Source organism: Cyprinodon variegatus, unplaced genomic scaffold (assembly GCF_000732505.1).
Source record: "Cyprinodon variegatus isolate N-32 unplaced genomic scaffold, C_variegatus-1.0 Scaffold210, whole genome shotgun sequence".
NCBI classification, from domain to species: Eukaryota; Metazoa; Chordata; class Actinopteri; order Cyprinodontiformes; family Cyprinodontidae; genus Cyprinodon; species Cyprinodon variegatus.
The window spans coordinates 463,171-483,310 of NW_015150663.1; the positions used below are offsets into that span (position 1 = coordinate 463,171).

Below are 20,140 nucleotides of genomic sequence, written 5' to 3' on the forward strand. Positions count from 1 at the left end.
AGTGTAGTCCAGCAAGTGCTCTGTCCTCCCAGCAGAGATGGCTAGTTTGTTAATTTGACAACAGTGTCGCAATGCAACAGTTATTAGGTGCTGCTATTCTTCACAGAAGTCATACCAGCTGGTGAATGTGTGCTACTTTCACTGTATTTTCCACATGTTTTATAATTTATTTCAGCTGATTTGTCAAGCATGATAAGAGTGGATGTTTCCCTCTAGTTAGAAAGAACAGACCAAAGTAATAACAGTTTATCATTATGATATAATCAACAAAAAAACATTCTAACACTAAAATATATCCCAGGTAATTATGTCTCAGATGATAACACCCACTCTATTGATACTGTAAATTAACTAAAATAATTCCAAATGAAACAAGAGAAAATCTCTCAGCAAATTGTTTGCAATACAGGAAATCTCATTACATTTACATGATATTATTAACAATGCTAACCATACAATATTTTAGTTGTAGAGTATCTCCTGGTTAACTGCTTTGTGAAACACTTCCCAAGAGTCACTTGAACTCATGGAGAATGTTGACAATATCACATTTAGGAAACTGCAACAAATCTTCTGTAAGCACACTCTGGAGGAGAGTGCGCTTCTAGATGCGAGCCCGTTTTACACGCAGGGCATTTAAGTCCATGTTTAAGAAATTTTGTCACGATTTGTATCTGTGATCTCCTTTCAGGCATAGCCTATAGTTAATGGTCATTGGTGAGGTATGGACATAGACAGCCCAATAAACCAAAAGCTTCAGTTTCTTTAGTTCAGCCCTTTCCTAAACATGATATACTAAGGCATTTTTTCATTTCAAATTTTAAACTTTGGTGAGTGCAATTTCTGTTCTAAATTATTGCAAAACTACCCTCCTATAAGCAAATTAGACTGTAAGGGAATCATGGGAAGAACATGTTCACAGTGTCTTTACTGATTTTAGAATAAAATATTTAAAAAGTGAAAGCTCATGGAAAAAAAAGAAGCAAATACTCTTGGAAAAATTACTGACCAACTTAAAAAGAGAAACAACTTTTAGTTTTGAGAAGAAGATTGATAAAAAAAAAAAGAAAAAAAAAAAGAAAACTAGAGCAAGAAGCTTAAAATCTTGGCACTGACTAATTAGGTGGTTGGATATTGGATGAAGGACACGAATCTAGCATTCTGATCCAATCATTTCTATATTCTTACAGAGCGATCTCGTGAATTCAATGTTATGTTCAATCATGATTGTGTGTACTCACAGCAGCCATAGATAATTTATCTAGAGCTAAAGCAATGAATCAGATTAATCATGATTAATCGACTATTGAAATAATCATCAACTAATTTCATAATAAAATAATTGTTACCTTGAATATAGAGACTGTAAAATAGCGCAACCCACTTACAGCAGTAATTATACCAAGAGTGTAAAAAAATATATATAAACGTTTTGCCTTTCAGATAAAAAAAAAAGTGTTTTTGTATGTAAATATGCTCTATCCAGAACCCATAGTGGAAAGGTTTTAGTTTCACCTGATTTGATTTCACAAAAGTCTTCTTTAACAGAAACTTTTCTATCAGATTATTAATCGAATAATCTAAAAAATAATCGACATATTAAATTGATTAAAAAAATTATTGTTAGTAGTAACTCTAGATTATCTCTGTGGTAAAGCGATACCTTTAACAAAGTCAAGCATGATGCGTTTACCCACTTGGCAAGGTATACAGGTAATTATTCAACAGTTATATTGGATCGGTATCGGAAATCGGCAAATATGTTTAGCCCATGTATAGGTATCAGGTTGGATCAGTGCATCTTTATTATACACGTCATTTAGATGGTATCAAATAATCAGTAAGTGAAAGGAAAGGTGTTGAGACTTAACAAGAGTTTTCTTAATCAGTAATAGGTAAATAAGGCTTCTAAGGCTCTAATCTAATCATGGTTGTAACCTATTAAACACTTTAGAGGAAGACAAATAAAACCCTAAATCAGTATACAGAGACAGAGAGGCTGCCACGAGGAAGGAAAAACCCACCACCATCTAATCAAATGCTTGATCTAGCACACAGCAGGGGTGGCAACTTCATCAATATCAATGACAACAAAAAAGCACTTTCCAAACTCCACAGATTAAAAAAAAATACTATGTCATAAATCTTTCTTTATTTTTACTCTTACAGAAAAACAAGATGATTGAGGAAAAATATAGATGGTTGATGTGTGAAATTATGCATAATTTTCTTCATTTGCAAGATATGAAGAGGTGTAAATCAGCTCATTACTCTGATTTACGAACACCACGGCACACACACACAAAAACCCTCCCCCATACAAACCAGCCAGCTGCTAAAGTGTGAAGAATAAAAATACATCACTTTTACAGCAACCCTTTAGAAAGAGTTAGAAAGAGATCCCTATTATTATGAAATCAGCATTTCATTAGAAATGACTGGTAATCATAACTATAAAATATGGTGTGAAGAATGTTCAATATGGTTTTTGAATAAATCACTTTTCAGTACTAGATATAATATATATGCTGAATAAAAAAAGGCTTCAATTTTGTGACTGAAACCTATAAATAAACACTTATCTATAAATGTTTGTATCAAGTAGAAATGCTGTACAAACATTTTCTGTTTGATCTGAGTACCTACTTTTTTGGACTAAACTTGCTTTGCTGGTAAATGACTATATGTCCCATTGTAAAGCACCCAGACTCTGTACTCTGGAGCTCCCCCCAGCGGCCACTATCTAGGACACAATCAAATGATTTCTACCGGTTCATAAAATACATACAGAGCAGTTGGGCAAACTCCATGAAACCTTAAGAACCCTGCAGAAAATGATCTAATGTTCCACAGCCGGAGACAAAAACCACAATGCTCCTCCTGAAACCGAGGTTCAACAATCAGCTAGACCAGGGGTCTACAATACAGGTCCTTAAGATCTACTGTACTGTCCTGCAGTTTTTAAATGCATCCCTGCTCCAACACAGTTGAATCAAATGAATGGCTCCATGCCATGCCTTTTCCAAACCTAACGGCATGCTTAAAAGTTAATTCAGTTATTGGACTTAGCTGTGTTGGAGCAGGAATGCATATAAAAACTGCAAGACAGTAGATCTTGAGGACCAGGGTTGGGGACCCCTGGGCTAGACTCTTCTTCCCTGCCATAGACCTTCCTGGGGAAGCTCTAAGGTATGATTCCCCTGTATTCTGAAACCACCCTCCAGTCTCTCTTCTTATGGAGTCTGCCAGTCCAGGGCCATGAAATGTTCAAGAGTGGTGCCAGCCCTGACAGCTCCATAACATCCAGAGAGGTACTTAAAGCAGATTTGATTTCACCCCCAAAGCCATTCTGCCATTTTAGACCACCTGGTGATGAAGTCTTGCTCCGAGCACCAGGCTCTGCTTCCTCACCGAGGGCATCTCAGGAAAGTTAAGGAGTTCCTAAAGGTATTTCTTCCACCATCCAAAAATGTCCTCAGTCAAGTTTAGCAGCTCACCACTCTAACTAAAAAGTGTGAGCAAAGCACAGCTTTGAGGCAGAATCTTACTCCATGGTCTCTCAAATCTCCTTCCAGGCCTGAAGTTTTCTTTCTACAACTGCATGGGAAGCAGCAGGCTTGACCTTGTGGTGCCTGCTTCCAGCCTCAGAAGTCTCACCGGACAACCAGGCTCGACAGTATCCCTTTCTTTACAGCAAGTTACAGAGTGCTTTTGTCCTGCTTCTTCCAGGCCAGTCCAAGCCCTCTACCTCTCATGGTGAGGCACTTTGCAACATTGCCTGCCTCAATTTTAAAGTGAACATAAGGACTTTCTGAACCACTCTCTTCAGGGCTCTTTATCTGAACCATGACCCAGAGCCCATTTGCCCCGGAAGACCCTACCAGGGGCATTCAAGCCGAAACTGCATAGCCGCTGGGATCATCCTAAAATCGAAGTTAAGGTAGCAGATTGAGGTTTAAAGTTTTTAGAGTGATAAGACATGATCAGGACACTCTATGAAGTACATAATGCTGCATTATTTCTATAAGAAACAAAAAAGATACAAGTTACTATGCCCATTTAGTTAAGTTAAAGCCTTATCAGATCACTAATCAGCAACCTCAGATATGAGGACAGTATGTTTTAAAAAATTACAATGAAGAAAGTTAATGTAAACTCTAGCGTTAGCTGTGCTGATCTTGCAATTCAAAATAGATTAAGGAATCACATATTTTGAGTATGAAGGGCATAAAATAACTCTGATTGCTATTGTTTCTTATGAATGTTGGCCCTACATGTGCATTACAAGCCTTCTAAAGCAAAAGCAATGTGATTTTATTTTTCTGTCTTTTTATCACTTAAAGCCAGATATCCAAATACAGACCCACAGTGGCTTCACTGTCTCGCCAAGCTACAAATCCGACAGCATCTCTTCAAAAGACTTTGCAGCTTAGCAGGAGAGCTTCATATCGGCACCCAGAAGGCTGACAGAAAGACAATTCCCACAGAGCAAGAATGAAACTTGGAGGGGCTGTCATGACAAAGCTGAGAGAAAAAATACACACTGACACGTTGTACTGATGACGGATTGCACAATTCTCACATCCCTTTAGCTCTGTGACTGTACATCTGTTCTGCTCACAGTGTTGATGGGCTTCATATTAAAGTTCCTCTTCATCTTTTTCTCCCCAGTTCCTGTTTTGTCATCTGTGACCCTGGTTTTTCATTCCCTCTGTTGTAAATCCCAACTCGCATGCACAAGCACTCACAAATACTCTATCACACAACCTATTTATCTCAGTTAAAGGGGCAGCGACCTTTATCTTCCCTGTGACCAAATTGTCCTCTGCTGCCAATTCATACCTGGCTGCTCAAATACTAACAGATTATATGGAAACTCCAACCTGGGTTAGCTCTCCTGTACATTCAGTGATAAATGTTTCCAGAACTTCCAAAATATGTATGCAAGTATGAGTGTGTTATGCATTAATACACTGAGAAAAAAGTCAGTTAGTCAAGACTTGGATATTTTTAATAAAAGGGGTACCACATGACAGTGAAAGGGAAGCTAGAATGATAAATTATGTATTTCATGATAAACAGGAAAAAGTTATTTTGAAGCTAAAACAATTCATCTGAAATTCAAAGAGATAATTTTCTAGGTGAGTAAGCAGTCAAAATTAGAGGAATTAATGCATATATGGCTGTGGGATAAATAATAAAAAGGGGGCTTCATGCAGGAGTCTGCATATATGGTAGGGGGTGGCTCCAGGGGGTATTATCTGAGCCACACCCTGCCCTTCCCCCATGGCTGAATAACAAAACCAGCTTGTGCAAAAAACTCACCAGGGTTAAGACAGAAATACACTGAAGACAGCAATTTATTTCTGACACACAAGGGTGTGTGTGCTTCCAGATGTAAATGTGTTCACAGCAAGGCTTAGGGGTGCTAAAAGAGAATATGCATGCTCAGCAAAACCCCATTTTTCTATGAATGTAAAGGAAGGGTAGAAAAAAAAACAGACAGAGCAAGTTGGAAATAAAAATAAAATTACAAAACAAAACCTGGTAAAATCTATTTTCCTAAATGGTTGGTCAGGCACAGCCCGTGTCTTTGACAGGCAGCCCTGAGGAGTCTGTCATCTCAAAGTGCTGCTGATATACGATGACGACATTTAATTCCCCCAGTGAGAGACAGATCACTCTAATGCCCAACGCTCATGCTATTATTTTAGATTTTTTTTAACACATCACTAGGTTCATCCACTAATGAATTGACAATCTGGGCTTTTGCAGGCATCCAGTATCCTGCAGATTAAGTTTATTTCTGTTCACTCTTCAGAACACAGCAGACACCATTTACATCCAAAACATGTGAGAGAGAGCCAAAGCAGGTAATGCTGTAAAAAAAAAAAAAAAAAAAAAACAATGGTCTAAGCAGAGTTGAATTTGAATTTGAACGAATTTTCCACATATTGTGGAAAGTAGTAAAAGTGCCAAAAAGTTATGTCCGTAGATGGAGAAGGTTGTTACAAGAGATTAAAAAACAATATTAAGCTATTTATAAAATACCTCCAATGAAGAAACAACTGTAGTGTAATAATAAATAACTGGAGCTGTTGCTATAGTCTACTGATTTTCAGATGTTTATTATTTTTCACAGATTTTTTGAGTCGGAAGCTGAGGCTGTCAGTAGTCACTACTGCCACCTTCTGGTTTAGTAGAAAACTGCTTTTTCCACCAAATATCTCTACCTCACAATATTAAGCCGCTTTCACAATGAAAACCCAGGTTTTTCGAAACAGGGTAGACCTGCTAACAACCGTCTTTTGGCTCTTTTCCCATTCGACTGAAAAGCCAGGTCTAACTTCCTGCTGGCAAGCTGCGTGGCCACCATCCCCCACAACAGCGTGGCTGATGACTTTATCACGCTGGTTGAGCGTTGATGTCCACAGTGTGACGGAAATCTGTGAAGTAAATAATAGAGTGCAACATGGACGAGGGCGAGAGCGAACTAGAACAGTGCCTGAAACCTGCATACAAATCTCCTCTTCTGCGTGGATCATGAGGTGTTCAAAAATCTCTCTATCTTGCCAGTGCTGTGCCAGCAATGTCATTTAAGCTTGTTATTTAACATGCGACTGGCACAATGTTGTGACGTACTTGTCAACCAGGTCTGGTGTTCCCATGGCATACCGATCAGAGCTAAAGGCGATTTTAACGTGGGTCACTTGCAAAGTCCTTTGACCTGGCTAGACATGCATCAGTGAGCTGTTCCCACTGCCACTAAAAGCAGATTGTTTGCGGGTTTAAACGGGTTTTGGCCAGTGTGAAAAGGTATAAGGGAATCTTTTAAAACATTCCTGTATCCAAATTATGATCTGTACCATCACCAATTTTATCTTGCTCCTTGGAATGAGGGACACCTCTTTTAACAGTGTCATCAAAATCCATCCATAGCTTTTTAAGTTTTCAGGTATACTGAGAGAAAAACACAGAAATCTCTCCTAAAAACATAACCTCCATGGCAGGAAAAGGGTAAAACACATCAACATGACATCTACAGATATATGTGGACTGTTGAAAAACATTTAAGTAGGGATGTCACTATCAAATCGCAAGTATTGTACCAAGGTCCCAATAAAGTAATATTTTTATACTGGGCAATAAATAAATAAGACAAACTCTTATTGTTGGTGTGCTGTCTTTTTAACATGATTAGCCACTTGGCTGTATTTCTGTGGTTATTTTTATGTCCTGTGCAGTGCTAGTAAAATATTTTTCAGAAAAAACTAACATGTCATACTTGTTTTTTTTCTAAGTGTTTTTTACTTTATAAAATCATTTTTACATTTAAACTGTACTAATTGCTATAGTTCCCCATCTGTGTTCATGCTGTGCTCACATATCAACAGATAGATCAGTGCATGAGACAGCATTGCAGAGTCACTGAAAACCTAACTACAACATTTCACAATGTTTAAAACAGAGTGGTACACATATTAGTACATACTGCCTACATATACATTTTTTTTTAAGAGGAAGAAACGTTTTACAAGCCATTTTACAATATCAAAATAAAGCATATTTAGGAAAACATCAGCATAACAGTTTGAAAAAAAAAATTCTTTGTGAGTAAGAAGCAATAAAACTATTCATGTTTTAGGTGAAGCACTGTAAGAATATTATAGCAGCTTTGAACTGTAAAAGTTTTATATAAAAATATAAATATAAAAATATAAAAAGTTTCATTTAGTGAATAACTGTACTCTATACGTCATTGGCTGACAGGCAAGGAGCGATTGTGAGACTTGATCGGCTGTCCCTGAATCAAATCAAGTCATAGAAAGATCTGGACACTTTTTCTTGTAGGTAGGAAGACGATGTAAAAAAAAAAAAAAAAAAACATTGCACACAAACGTTTGAGGAAGTAAGTCTTATTAGCAAGATGCTAAGCACTAGCTATGACTACCTGACTTTTCTGATGTCAAAAAAGGACGTTATGTGGCGATTTTCGCATCATGGAATTTTTTATTACAAATTTGCTGGATTTCTTTTCATCTGTGGACGCTGATGGACGAATGGACGAATGAAGAATCGAAGTTTTCTAACGATGTCTAACCTGTCTATATTGGTAAAAATTTTACTGTCGTAATTTTCATGCATTCTGAATCGTTAGGTGAAAATGCATAAAATGGGTTGCCGGTGACCCGGTGGGTTTTTAACTAAAAGAATACCAACCTGGGACAAAATAGCTGATAGTATAGATCCCTGCATTCATGCTGAAAAAACACTAATACACTGTTATTAATGTAAATCACATGATGCAGATTAAATGTTTTACAGTATTTCCTAGTAGGCAAAACTTAAAACTAAAAACAATTAATAAGTCATGTCAAATAAAGATGAGGACTAGTCGACATAAAATTGCCATAAAAATGTAATGCATGGTTGGTGCCTAGGGGGGCTGTTTAAGGAAAAATATCAACATCTTCTTATAGCCCATGCATCTCAATTATATGCCCACAGTATTACTGAGTCTTTTGGTGTCTTATTTTTGTGGGTTTTGAAAATCTTTGACTTTATATTGTGTTCTTTTTTATCTGCAAAGAAACTTTTCAGTTATTGTTACCACCATCATCAGACCACAATGTCAGTTAGACAGTTATACAGTTATATTTCTGAATGCATCCTTTATTCTCTTCATTTGCCTTCTAAAAAATGCTAATCATAGGCAGCAAAAGATGTCTGTTAAAATGAATGACATGAACAAAATGAAGTAGAGAGACGAATAGGTAGAAATTAAGGGAGCAAATTTATTCTAGTAGTACTATTCTGATAAAGATAATTTAATTCACTAAATTACAGAAAGGAAATGTTGCTGCCTGTCTTTGCTCAGTGTGCTGGCACTGGGCATGCTACTGCCTTCACTTTATGCAAATCACTCCAGTTATTCTTATTCTCTGTGCCCCCAACTCTGTCACAACATTTTGATTGGCTACTTGAGTTTTCTTTTGTTTATTCTTGCTATTTTTCCCCACTGCTCCAGCTTTACTGTGGATATTTAGATGTTTTTTTTGTTTGTTTTTTTCCTGACTAGAACACTTTCATGCAACCAGCAACACAAGGAAGCTGCAGGCTCACAACAAAGTTGCCCCTGTCAGAAACAGAAGCGGAGATAAAGTCGGAACCGCATACAAATGTGACTTTATTCTTTGCAGCTATTCTGTATTAGCATGAAAGCTTGTGAAAATTAAAATGGGAACTATAGCCTGAGAAAAAAATGACATTGTTTCATAAATATGAATGCAAGATTCAGCAAATGTGGAACAAAGGTGAACAATCAGATTTATGGAGTAAGAAACAAATAGAAATAAAACGACCAGGGATGTTTGCAGCTTAACGAAATTAAAGTCTTTATGAGGCAATACAGTTATACAATTATTAATGCCTTGATTAACTCACCAAACAAAGAGCAAGAAATACTTTGCATCTATACAAGTATACATTTAATGTCACATAGTTCATATAAAAAATGCTTAATAGTAAAAAAAATATATATATAATGCCTTTCCTACATTTTAGACAAGATAAAAATAGGGTGTTAAGTGCATCCATTCCCTCCTTCTACACTTAACAGTCCATTGATTCATACTGTAGCTCCACAAAAGGATTAATCAAACCCTATTTTTCTTAGCTGAACTATGACTCTAACTATTGGACTGGATCCTGTGCCTGAGCATGGACACTCATGCATAATGCAAAAAAGAGCAAATGGTACATCAGCGGGGATGCTGAGTAAAACATAGCAGGCAGGGAAGAGCAGCAAAGAGGAGGAGTCACAGAAGGGGGTGTTGAGGCATGCCAGGGGAAGAAACGGGAGAGCGCAAACAGCACTGTGGCTTAAAGAGCTCATGGTCTGCTTTTTCACAGGTCGAAGAACAAGGCAAGGACAAACATGGAAGAACATGAAGGTTTGTGACTTACAAAGAGCATTCAAAAAGGAAAGTTATTGGACTGATCCAAAGCTGAATCATTGATGATAATATAGGATGAAAGTAGTCGTCACTGTTTCTTTGAAGCTCATTATATCCTTACTGCACAGTAGTTACTATACAGAGCTTACTGTTACCAAGTAGGGTAACTCTTACTTTAGTGTAATATGCTGTTTTTTTTTTTCAACTATCTGTAAGCAGAGCCTAGTCATTTTTTAACTGAGAAAAAAAAACAAAAAAAAACTCCCCCAAAAATTAAAGCTGTACACCAATTATCCATTTTGTTGAACTTGGTAAAAGAGTAAAAGCACCAAATCATGATGGTCCTATTAAACTATTTTTAACAGCCCAAGCCCAAGTCCAAAGGTGTCAAGAAAAGTACATTTCCACTTAATAAGGAATTCACATCTCCACGTGTCCACAGTTACTTATTAACGGCTTACAGTATCTTTTACTGACAACATAAAACAACCAGAGAAATTAAATTATTAATACTGTTTATGTGCATTTTAATTGTCAGCCAGAGTTACAAGATAATAGCAATGCTGATTCCATACATATCACATATAGTATCATTAAAGATCATCGATTTTGATTGATGATGCCAAAAATCACAAATTTCTCATGGCTGCTGAATTTCATTTGGGGCATTTGACAATCAAAAGAGGTCTTCTAAGTGTGTGGTGTCACAATCGCTTTTCATCAGCTTCTATTTCTTACCTAATTAGCAAATTTTCCAGCATACTGAGGTCACCGGTAGGATGAGGTCATATTTGATTGGCATGGTATTATGCCATAATTTGCATCTTTAGTGTGGTTTAACTTGGGGAAGAGGATGAGGAGTTCAAAACGATCTAATCTGAATTACAGTTAGAAAAAGGTTTTAACATCCTGCCAAAAAAAGTTATATTTGTATATTTAAGAGGTATGGATGATAACAAATTCATCTATATTGCTGTATAAAAATGGTTTTCACTTGCTCATAGGTCTACGCGTAATCATTGGGGGGTATAAAAAGTTAATTTAAAGCAGCTTTTTACTTTGCGTGGCTCCAACAGGTCCTTTTGAAAATAGCACTGTTGTAAACACTTACAGCTTTTTGTGAGCTGCTCAGCATCTCAGCAGCAGTCCTAACTCTTAAGCAGCTGTAAAATGCAGATTGCGACTTTTTTGATGGAAAAAATTACTTTAACATACGTCTGCCCCCCTCAAGTAAATAGTGTTTTGCTCTCATAAGGTGATTCAGTCTCTCTTTGTTTTATGGCTCCCCGGTAAAAATCGATCACTCTAACAGGGATTAGCAGATATGGTACTTGGAAATCCAATAACAACAGTGTCAAGTCTGCATCAGTTTTTATTGTTATTTTTGTCTGAGGAGTAAATGCTTTGCACAAATTCGCCCTTGTAAGAGTCCTCTCCCAATCTGATTCATGCTTTCTCTTCCTTTCTTCTTCTAACAGAGGTTTCTTTGCAATTTTCCTGGCTCCAACAAGTCATAAACCTCCAAAAGAAAAACTTTTTTATATTCACCTGGGGGAGCACAACAAGTGTGTGGATGCTGAAGGCAATGGTTTTATATTGGACTGCGGTAGAGCCGTTTGTCAAAACGCAAGAATGAAAACAAAGCCGTGAGATTGCTACCAGCGTTGCGGTAATAGCATATGTGGTTTTCCGACCAGAGCCTGTAGGGGGAGATGAGACATCTCAATAGTCTCATAAACACTAGGATTACTATCACAGCAATTTATTCAAGTAAAATGTTATTTATTAATTACATTTGTTAAAAGTTCTATGTTTTTAACAATATCAGAAATGAAAGTTTAAATTAATTTGGTTTTATTGCACCAGGTGTAGAAATAAAACAGCAGGCTCAATAAAAAAGCCTAAATATTCTACATCTACCATACTGTATAACCTTTTTTGTAACTGCTGGAGACCTAGTACCTACCTCTGCATCCCTTTCAAGGGGATGATCCCTGACACTTAGGGCGATACCCTCGTGATCCTGGACAGGTCAACAGTCCCTCACAAGGCAACCCAGAGACCCAAAACTATCCATGCATACACTCTAAAGTGCAAATCAGATTGGCCAATACATTTTAATAGACATGTAACTGGACATGTTATCCCACTGATGTGGTATCATCCTTTTAAGTCGAAAAAATTGGAGGCTTATGTACTTGGTTGCTAGCATATGGTCAATATGACCTCAATTTAAGCATAAACACCATTCTGTGTGGTATTTTGTTAAAACATATTCTCTTATAAAAACTGACAAGACAACAACTGAATACAACTATTTCAGACACATTCAACAGCGTTTAGAAGAACTACCACTATGTCACAATAAAATAAAAGGAAATTGGTTAGAATATTGCGGCACAGAATAGGGTAGATCTGAACTGGAAGCATTTGAAATACCAGGGTCTCCCTCAACTGGAAAGAATAAAATGATGCTGACCAACTAAGCAGTTGCTGCAAATTCAACATTTACATGCCTAATTAAAATTTGTTGCTGCCCTCATGGAAAAGCCAAATGCCTTTTGCATAAATTATGATTAGATTAGAAAAATACTGAGCAATTTATCCAAATTTACCAAGTATGTGGAGTCAATTTTCTTACAAATATTTCTGTAATAAACTCACAAAGATGAACCACTCTGTACTACTTACGAAAACCTATAAACCATAAAATGCTATAACAATCCTTTCAGGAAAACAGGATAGCAAAAAGGTAAATATGTCACAGCTTTAAGTTCTTAGTGCATATTGTCCTTCATACCATTAATACCACACCAATTTTTAAACATGGTGGTGGATTAAGTATCATGCTTTGAAGTGATTTTGCTGCCAGAGCATCTGGTGCATTGCACAAAGATGACTGAACATGAAGAGGGCTTACTTCCATATTATTTAACTGCATCAATATTTGGTGGATTAGGACTGACATTTAAAACAAACAAATCTTACCAAGAACCTTGTGAAAATTTGAGCGTAGATCTAATCTAGTTATTAGTGTTGTGCCGATGCCATTTTTTGTCCCCGATATCGATACCCAATACCTGGCTGTGCAGTATTGGCCGATACCATACTAATACCATCTGTTTGTAATTGCGTGTGTATGTATACGTACATGAAGAATTGCATAGTACTTGGATGTAAAATAATAGCCATAATGGCTTTGTAAAGCTGCTGACAACCTTTGTGAAGCAGGAAAAAAACTAATATAAAGTAATTCCAGTAGAACTTTTTATTGCCTACCGGCGACCCGGTGGACCTTAAGTGAGGGTAATAACTCAGAATGCATAAAATTCAACCGCTAACATTTATAACAGCAGGTGGAGCCATTGTGCGCAGCTCCAAGCTGACACCAAAAGTTCCAAAGCCTACAGCTCTGGAAATGTTATACCTAGAGCTCTGACATTTTGTGCATTTGATGTTAACATGATGTAGAACACATATAATACAATGAAACCTGCTTTTTCTCAAGAATGTCTTTATTCCTGCTGTTCAAAAAAGACCTATCATTTTAAGAATAAAAAAAAACAACTTTGAGTCATGTTTGAACTGATGCAGGTCGGTCTGTGTTCTACTCACCCAATTTTATTTATACATTCAGAAACTAGAGGGTGTTGGCTTTCAAATAATGTATTGCACATGTAATTTGGGCTTACAGTTTCTATGTTATGCTTTTTGCTGACCATGCCAAAATTAGCTGACATCGACGCATGTGAGCGGAGTGGAGCGTGGAGTGAGTGGTGGAGCGGCGCGGAAGAAATATGGTGGAGCGCAGAGCGGTTTTCAATTCAAAAGCCGGAGCGAGGATTTCGCTTCACTCCAGTTCGCACCGATGCGCTCACAATGTCAATTAAAAATGGTGGATTGGATTTAAATTTTTTTTAAATAAAATTTATTGATCCAGTAAAATAAATTAATAATTATGTAGGAAACATTGGGCAACATGAATGGAGCAAGGTGGGTACGATAATTTAACAGCCAGTTGAGTAGACAATGCACATGTATCGGTCACATCATTTAATCAAACACTGTGTGTCCCAGGGCCCTGGCATAATTAGGGAAAAATGTGAGAAAATGCCTTCTGAACATGTGAGCGAATATAAAGCAATTTCACCGCAGCAGCAGGAAAATTAAGGCAAGCGCGGAGCAGATTTTGAGCGGAGCGTCCTGGTGCAACTTTGAGTGGCGGAGCGAATTAGCGAACATCCTCCTGAGCGGGGTTAGGGAATTGCGCTGCGCTCTGCTCTGTTCACAAGCTCTGGCTGACATTGCCCTCCTTATAATTGATTTCTAACTTGGTAGTAAAATTTGGTTGTATTTTGACATATTGCCTATGCAGATTTGATTAAAGACGTAGAGGAGGTAGAAAGGAAAACATTGCGGAGTAAGTTACAGCCACTACTGCAGGAGACAAATTGCAACCAGCAGGTTCCCTTATGTGATAGGTCAGACAACACACACTCGGACAAAAACACTCATATTCACCACAGCAGCCTTTACATTTGTGTGGCAACAGAGCTTGAAATATTCAACATAAATGTCAACTCTATCTATTGCAGTTCCTTTTCCCTCTTTTTCCTTCCACTACTCCCATCCCCCACTGTCAGTTTGCCATTAACACATTTCATTTGCACAGGAGACCAGAGAACAACATTAAAAGCAATAGAGAAGCACAAACACCAGATAATGTAGCTCTGGCTTAGAGCAAACTGTCATGGTCATCTTTCACATAACAGTTGTTGTACTGGGCAAAGATGGCCAGCTCTAATAAGGCCAAAGTTACCCCTCAGTCTGCTGAAAAGTCGTTGGAACATATTTGCAGGCAAACAAGGACATTACTGCATGGCGTGGCATCATTTCTCTGTCTGCTGGAAAATAACTTGATGCAACTGAAGATACTCTCTAACCAAGGCTCAGGTAATGCATTTTTCCTGCTGAGGACAGTCTTGAGGAACTTACATGATAATGTAACAACTTTTTTTGTGATCATAAAGGAGTTAGCTGTGTAACACACAGCATTGGAGTTTATACTGTATTTACTGAAAATGCTATCATGCCAAGTAAATTGAACAGAAACTGTCATTGCAGGATCTCCTCATATGCCTTTCAGCCTAGGACAAACAGAATGCACTCTACTTGCTGGATAACCGGTTTTTGAGACAGCTTTGCAAGCATCATTGGCCAATACTCTAAACAATGGAGACAAAGTACTTGCTGGCGGTGTGCTATAAAAAATAAAAAAAACTACCAAAAAAAACTTTCTAAATTCGAGCAACAAGCAACAGACTCATCTTTTAAATCCATAACAAAGAGGACAATTTAAATACAAATCTAAACATCCTTTCTTAATTCAGTCCCCCCCCCCCCTTTTCAGCACCATATAATGCATCAACGTCACTATAGATGTGATACAATACTAAAGCATATTAATACAATGCAATCAGTGGACACTCCCAATAAATCTTCCTACTCGTTATTGTTATTACTGTATGAACGACCTTTGGGCAAGAAACCTGCTCTACCTCGAAATGGCAGAAATGCCAAGCATGTCCACACAACAGCTGAGCTACACAGCTAATTTGCAAAGAGTAACTCTCTTGGCCAGGGTGTGGGAGCCTGAAGGCAGTCTATGAGATCTTTATAACGTTCAATTTTAATACAATGTATTCATAGAGTGACAATAAAATCGTCAAATTGGCAAAAATAACTAATAAAAAACACGTCTGACCAAAATAAATGGTGTAGCGTCTCTCTTTGCCAGAGTAATGACTGATTCTGGATCACTACCAAAACAAAACACAGAGGCAAGGGGTTGAATTGGGAAAGAATCTCTGAAACTGTGTTTGATTTTCGTTTTTTCTCTTTTGGAATCAAAAAACATAACTAATTTTAATTTGTTTTTTTATTTTTATTTTTTTATTTTTGCAAAGACTAAAATTAAATGACCAGCGCTTATATGGACCTCATAGTCATAGCTTTAAGTTCATGTTGAATTACTTTATCAAATATTAGCATTAAATGTTCCAAAAAGGTTCATATAATCTGTAAATTAATAGAACTAGTTAAATAGCTCAAACATACGGTATCCAATGTAGATCTAGAAATGTGTTAAAAAAGGCTGCTACAGAGGAAGAAAATCTGAAAAATTTTCAAACACTCTGGAAAAACCAAATAGACCATCTAATTGCAAATTATTAAGCATATCACCACTACCACCTAAAGGTCTGAAGTGATAAGGTCAGTGTCTTACGGTTGCTAAAATTGTTTTTGTTTAATAGTTATTATATTGCAAAAGTACTAAATTGCCAAGCCCTGACACCATGTTGTTTGCTATATATTTCATTACTTAAGACACAGAACCCGACTTAACAAAAAATATAAACTCCGGCATGACGTCGGAGCATCAGCCAATCAGAAAAGCTGATCCAGTAGTTTTTTTGGGGAGATCGACACTACCTGCAAACTCTTATCGCTTCTGCCTGATTTTTCATTTATAACTACAATTTTTTACTATTGCTTCTTTTTGACAAAAAAAAATAGTTGTGTAAGTTGTGTATGGCAGTGATTTACTAGTTAGGGGAATAAATTTTGAAATTTATAATTTCAAAATATGTAATATGTAAATATATGAGTGGAACCGCAACACAAATACCATTTGATTTGACATATTTATTTTAAAACTGATGTAAATTCAGATTACGTGAAAAAGCCTTTAAACAGGAGTTCCAGAGCACGTGTAAAAAAAAAACAAAAAAAAAAAAACAGCATCATAAAGAAAGAAAAGTTGAGTAGACATTTAAAAATGAGTTAAACAGAAGATCTGTCTGAGTAAAATTTATTAAAATTTAAGAAATAATAAAAATAATAATAATCAGATAGATCAAAGTTAGACAAAAAAAATTGGCTGATATTTTTTTGTTGATAGGAATACTTTTTTCTAACGGTATTGGCCAATATGTGGCTGCATTAGCCAATTCATAACTGCATTCAGCAGATACGCCTTGACATCATGTGGAATGCATGCTGCTAACACCATTTACTATAAATGGTTCATGTTTTCTTTGATTTGTTAATAGACATTTCTTTTTAGTTTAAATTGAGACATATTTTTAACATGTAAAGAGAGGAAGTCAATGCAATATTGGCCCAAACAATCAGCCCGACAATATTGGCAACAGTTATTGGGGATTGGTTAGACTAATGTTATGATAATCGATATTGGCCTTAAAAAAAAAAAGAAAAAAGAAAAAAAAAAAACTCTTGGTCGATATCTAATACAGATAAGAAAACCTCATTAATACAGAAAACATAAACAGTAAAGTCACAATATTAGATGGAGAAAATGGAAATTAGGTTTTATATGTTCAGTCTTCTACATCAGCTTTGTTTCCATTACAAATGTGCGCAGAACTATGCTGATATTCTGCTAAATTGGAAAATACAAAGTTTTGCAATTTCCATTAAATAAATACAAATAAAATTGTATGTGAATACATTTGCTCACAGACTAACTGCGAAAAGGACATGGTAGCAGCAGATGTAAGCACATTAGATTTATCAATATTTCAACCACGGCTAGTGGGCGCCATCCTCCTCCAAATACTTCCGGTCCTCTTCATCTTTTTTTTTTTTTACGCAGCAGTAATGTCCAGTTGCAGATCAAATGACCCATGCAATAAAAAAAATGTGTTTCCATTGCAGTTTTGCATCGCAACCTAAAGCCATTTTTCTCTTTCCAAAATGACAGCGTATCCATTTAGCAAATTTATTTTCCCAATTAAAATTTGTGCAAATTGATGTTTACTGAAAATGCAACTATGGATTACTTGGAAATGTTCCCTTCACTCTTAAATAACCCAAGGTGTCACTACAGGAGCTATAGTGATCCAAAGCCCAGGTGGGAAAATCTGTTGCTGGGACAAGTATCATTATTTGTTGCTTATTTAAATCTTATTCAGGGTCTTGAAGCATACTAAGCCAAAAAAAAAATAAAAAATGTTGAAATGATACCCTAACAATTACCTTTTGTATATAAACACACACAGAAAAAAAATGGAAGACAGAGATGCTCAGAGGAGACGAAATAAATATTTTGGCCAAGATGGTAAATGTTACATTATTACTAGATGATGTGAACACAAGAACAACTTCCCTGATTACAACACATTCATTAAAGCTGTCCTAAATTACTGATCCGTGATCAGTGCTAGATGGTTGCATGTACTTCCTGTTTTTTACAGCTATGCGTAATGGCATATGATGACAATATTGTTGCAGTGCTTTGTTATTTAAACCAAATCAAACCAAATTAAAGCGCCGCAAAATCCCATTTAATTTTTTTTACTTATAAAAGTTCACTTAAAATTCGCATTTCAGTTGAACAGAAACATGGCTACTAACCACACTCTCATCATGGTTACACAGAGGTGGTAGCATCATGCTGTCAAACTGGTCAGAGATTATCAGAAAATGGATTTGGCTTAATACTGGGAAGAAAACATGTTTGTGCAACAACACACAAGACAGTGGGAAAGGATTAACTTTAAAGCTGAAGATTATAACATATTCAAGAATAAGAAAGTACAAGTCAAAGTCCAATATTTCCTATTCAATAATCTGTGGTTCTCCATCAGTGAATACCCAAGAGAGGGCAAATCTGCAAAGGGCTTTATAAAGCTCCATAACAAAACATAGAAGTCTTAAAAATAAAAAATCTCAAATTGCAAGAAGTTTCCAAGTCACTGGAAGTGGGTTTTTTGCTTCTTGTAAATATCCTTCATTTTCTGCAGTATGAAGTTATTTAATATGAACAAATGGAAGGAAAAACGGATAACATGTCAGCATGCCAATACTGGTGAGGGAAATCAGGCAGTTTAGGGAGAAAACAACTCGATTATTCAGAGCAGGAGCAAATTATTCCACCATGTGCAGCAGAGTAAGGGTGTTTGTCTAAAAGTCTGACTGGGTTTCAAGCAGGGTTCCAACCTGCTGGGTTTCTACAAGGGGGATTATGCCTGCTGGAAAGAGCTCAAGTACTCACTGGGTGCATCAAGGGTGATGTGCTCACCTACACACACAGATGCAGGCATTGCCAAAGATAAACCCACATGCGCGCTTTTACGCACAATGGTTCTAATTATATGCTCATTTTAGAGACAAGTTGGGTTCGTTCTTTCCAAAGCGCAACTCACATCTCTGAATCTGTTCCAGGATCGATCCTTGTTGTTCTGAGCCACGGTGCCAGGCCATTTCTCATGACTGATACCGTGCACTGCCGCGTCTGTGATCAGCAAGAGAGCCAAGGCAGGTAGCGGAAAGGAGAGCATCTTCTGCAAGCAGAGAGAGAAAAGAGGCTGACACGAAAAACACATGCTGAGGATGCAGCAAAAGTGAAGACTATAAGGAAAAAAGTCAAATGTATCACTTGAATTAATTACTTTCCACGATCAATTACTTATAATAATAAAAACTTAACGGCAAAACATAATTACAGTTTATATCTGGAAGTAGTGAGATAATTTCTATAAACTGCTTATCTTTTGTCTAATCGGATTATAAACACTGGAGAGTTGTCACCGCGGCAGATGGGGCAAACAATTACACCCAGCGCTCCCATCCCCTTTTTCTATGAAGCAATTAACGGCGTCAACACAATTACCGCCCCCTCAGAGCTTTGTCTTGGCTTTTTCTCTGCTTTCTCCATCAGCCTGAAACTGTTTTTGTTAAATTTGTATTTTTTTTTAATCAAGTCGATCAGGTTCAAAAAGCAGTTGGTTGCTAACCTGGGACAGTGCTTCGGTGTCCGATCTGGAAATGAAAATAAGTCCAAGGCGGCAGAGAGATCTCTTCCCGATAGCAGCCGGCTGATTGTTGAGGGACTGACTGGGGGGGGGAAGCGGAGCAGGGAGCTTTCTCCTCCTCCTCGGTCATCAGACACCGCCTCCTCACTCCCTCTCCCCCTCTGTCTCCCTCTCTCTCCCCTCAGCTCTCACCATGTCATTGATTTTCAGCTGTTTTTTTTTACGTTCACACCAAAGCCAGGGCAGGATTTTGGAGGCATGTCAAAGTCCTGTTCTGGGTGAACACCAATTCTGATTTAGGCACGCGCATCTCTTAAACAATTTACGGCGTTTGTAAAAGTATTATAA

The 20,140-nt window shown here is 37.1% G+C and overlaps 1 protein-coding gene across 4 annotated transcripts in view; it reads right to left on the reverse strand.

Moving 5' to 3' along the window:
- The window catches only part of spock1 (sparc/osteonectin, cwcv and kazal-like domains proteoglycan (testican) 1), a 169,267-nt gene extending 149,374 nt beyond the window's left edge, over positions 1-19,893 (reverse strand). For all 4 annotated transcript variants that reach the window (XM_015380210.1, XM_015380208.1, XM_015380209.1 and 1 more), the window contains exons 1-2: positions 19,775-19,893; positions 19,184-19,321 (exon numbers count right to left, since the gene is read on the reverse strand). In XM_015380210.1, coding sequence (XP_015235696.1) covers positions 19,184-19,318 — 135 coding nt within the window. In that variant the 5' untranslated portion in view covers positions 19,319-19,321; positions 19,775-19,893. The remainder of the gene's footprint in view (positions 1-19,183; positions 19,322-19,774) is intronic.
- Between the last annotated feature and the right edge of the window lie 247 nt (positions 19,894-20,140).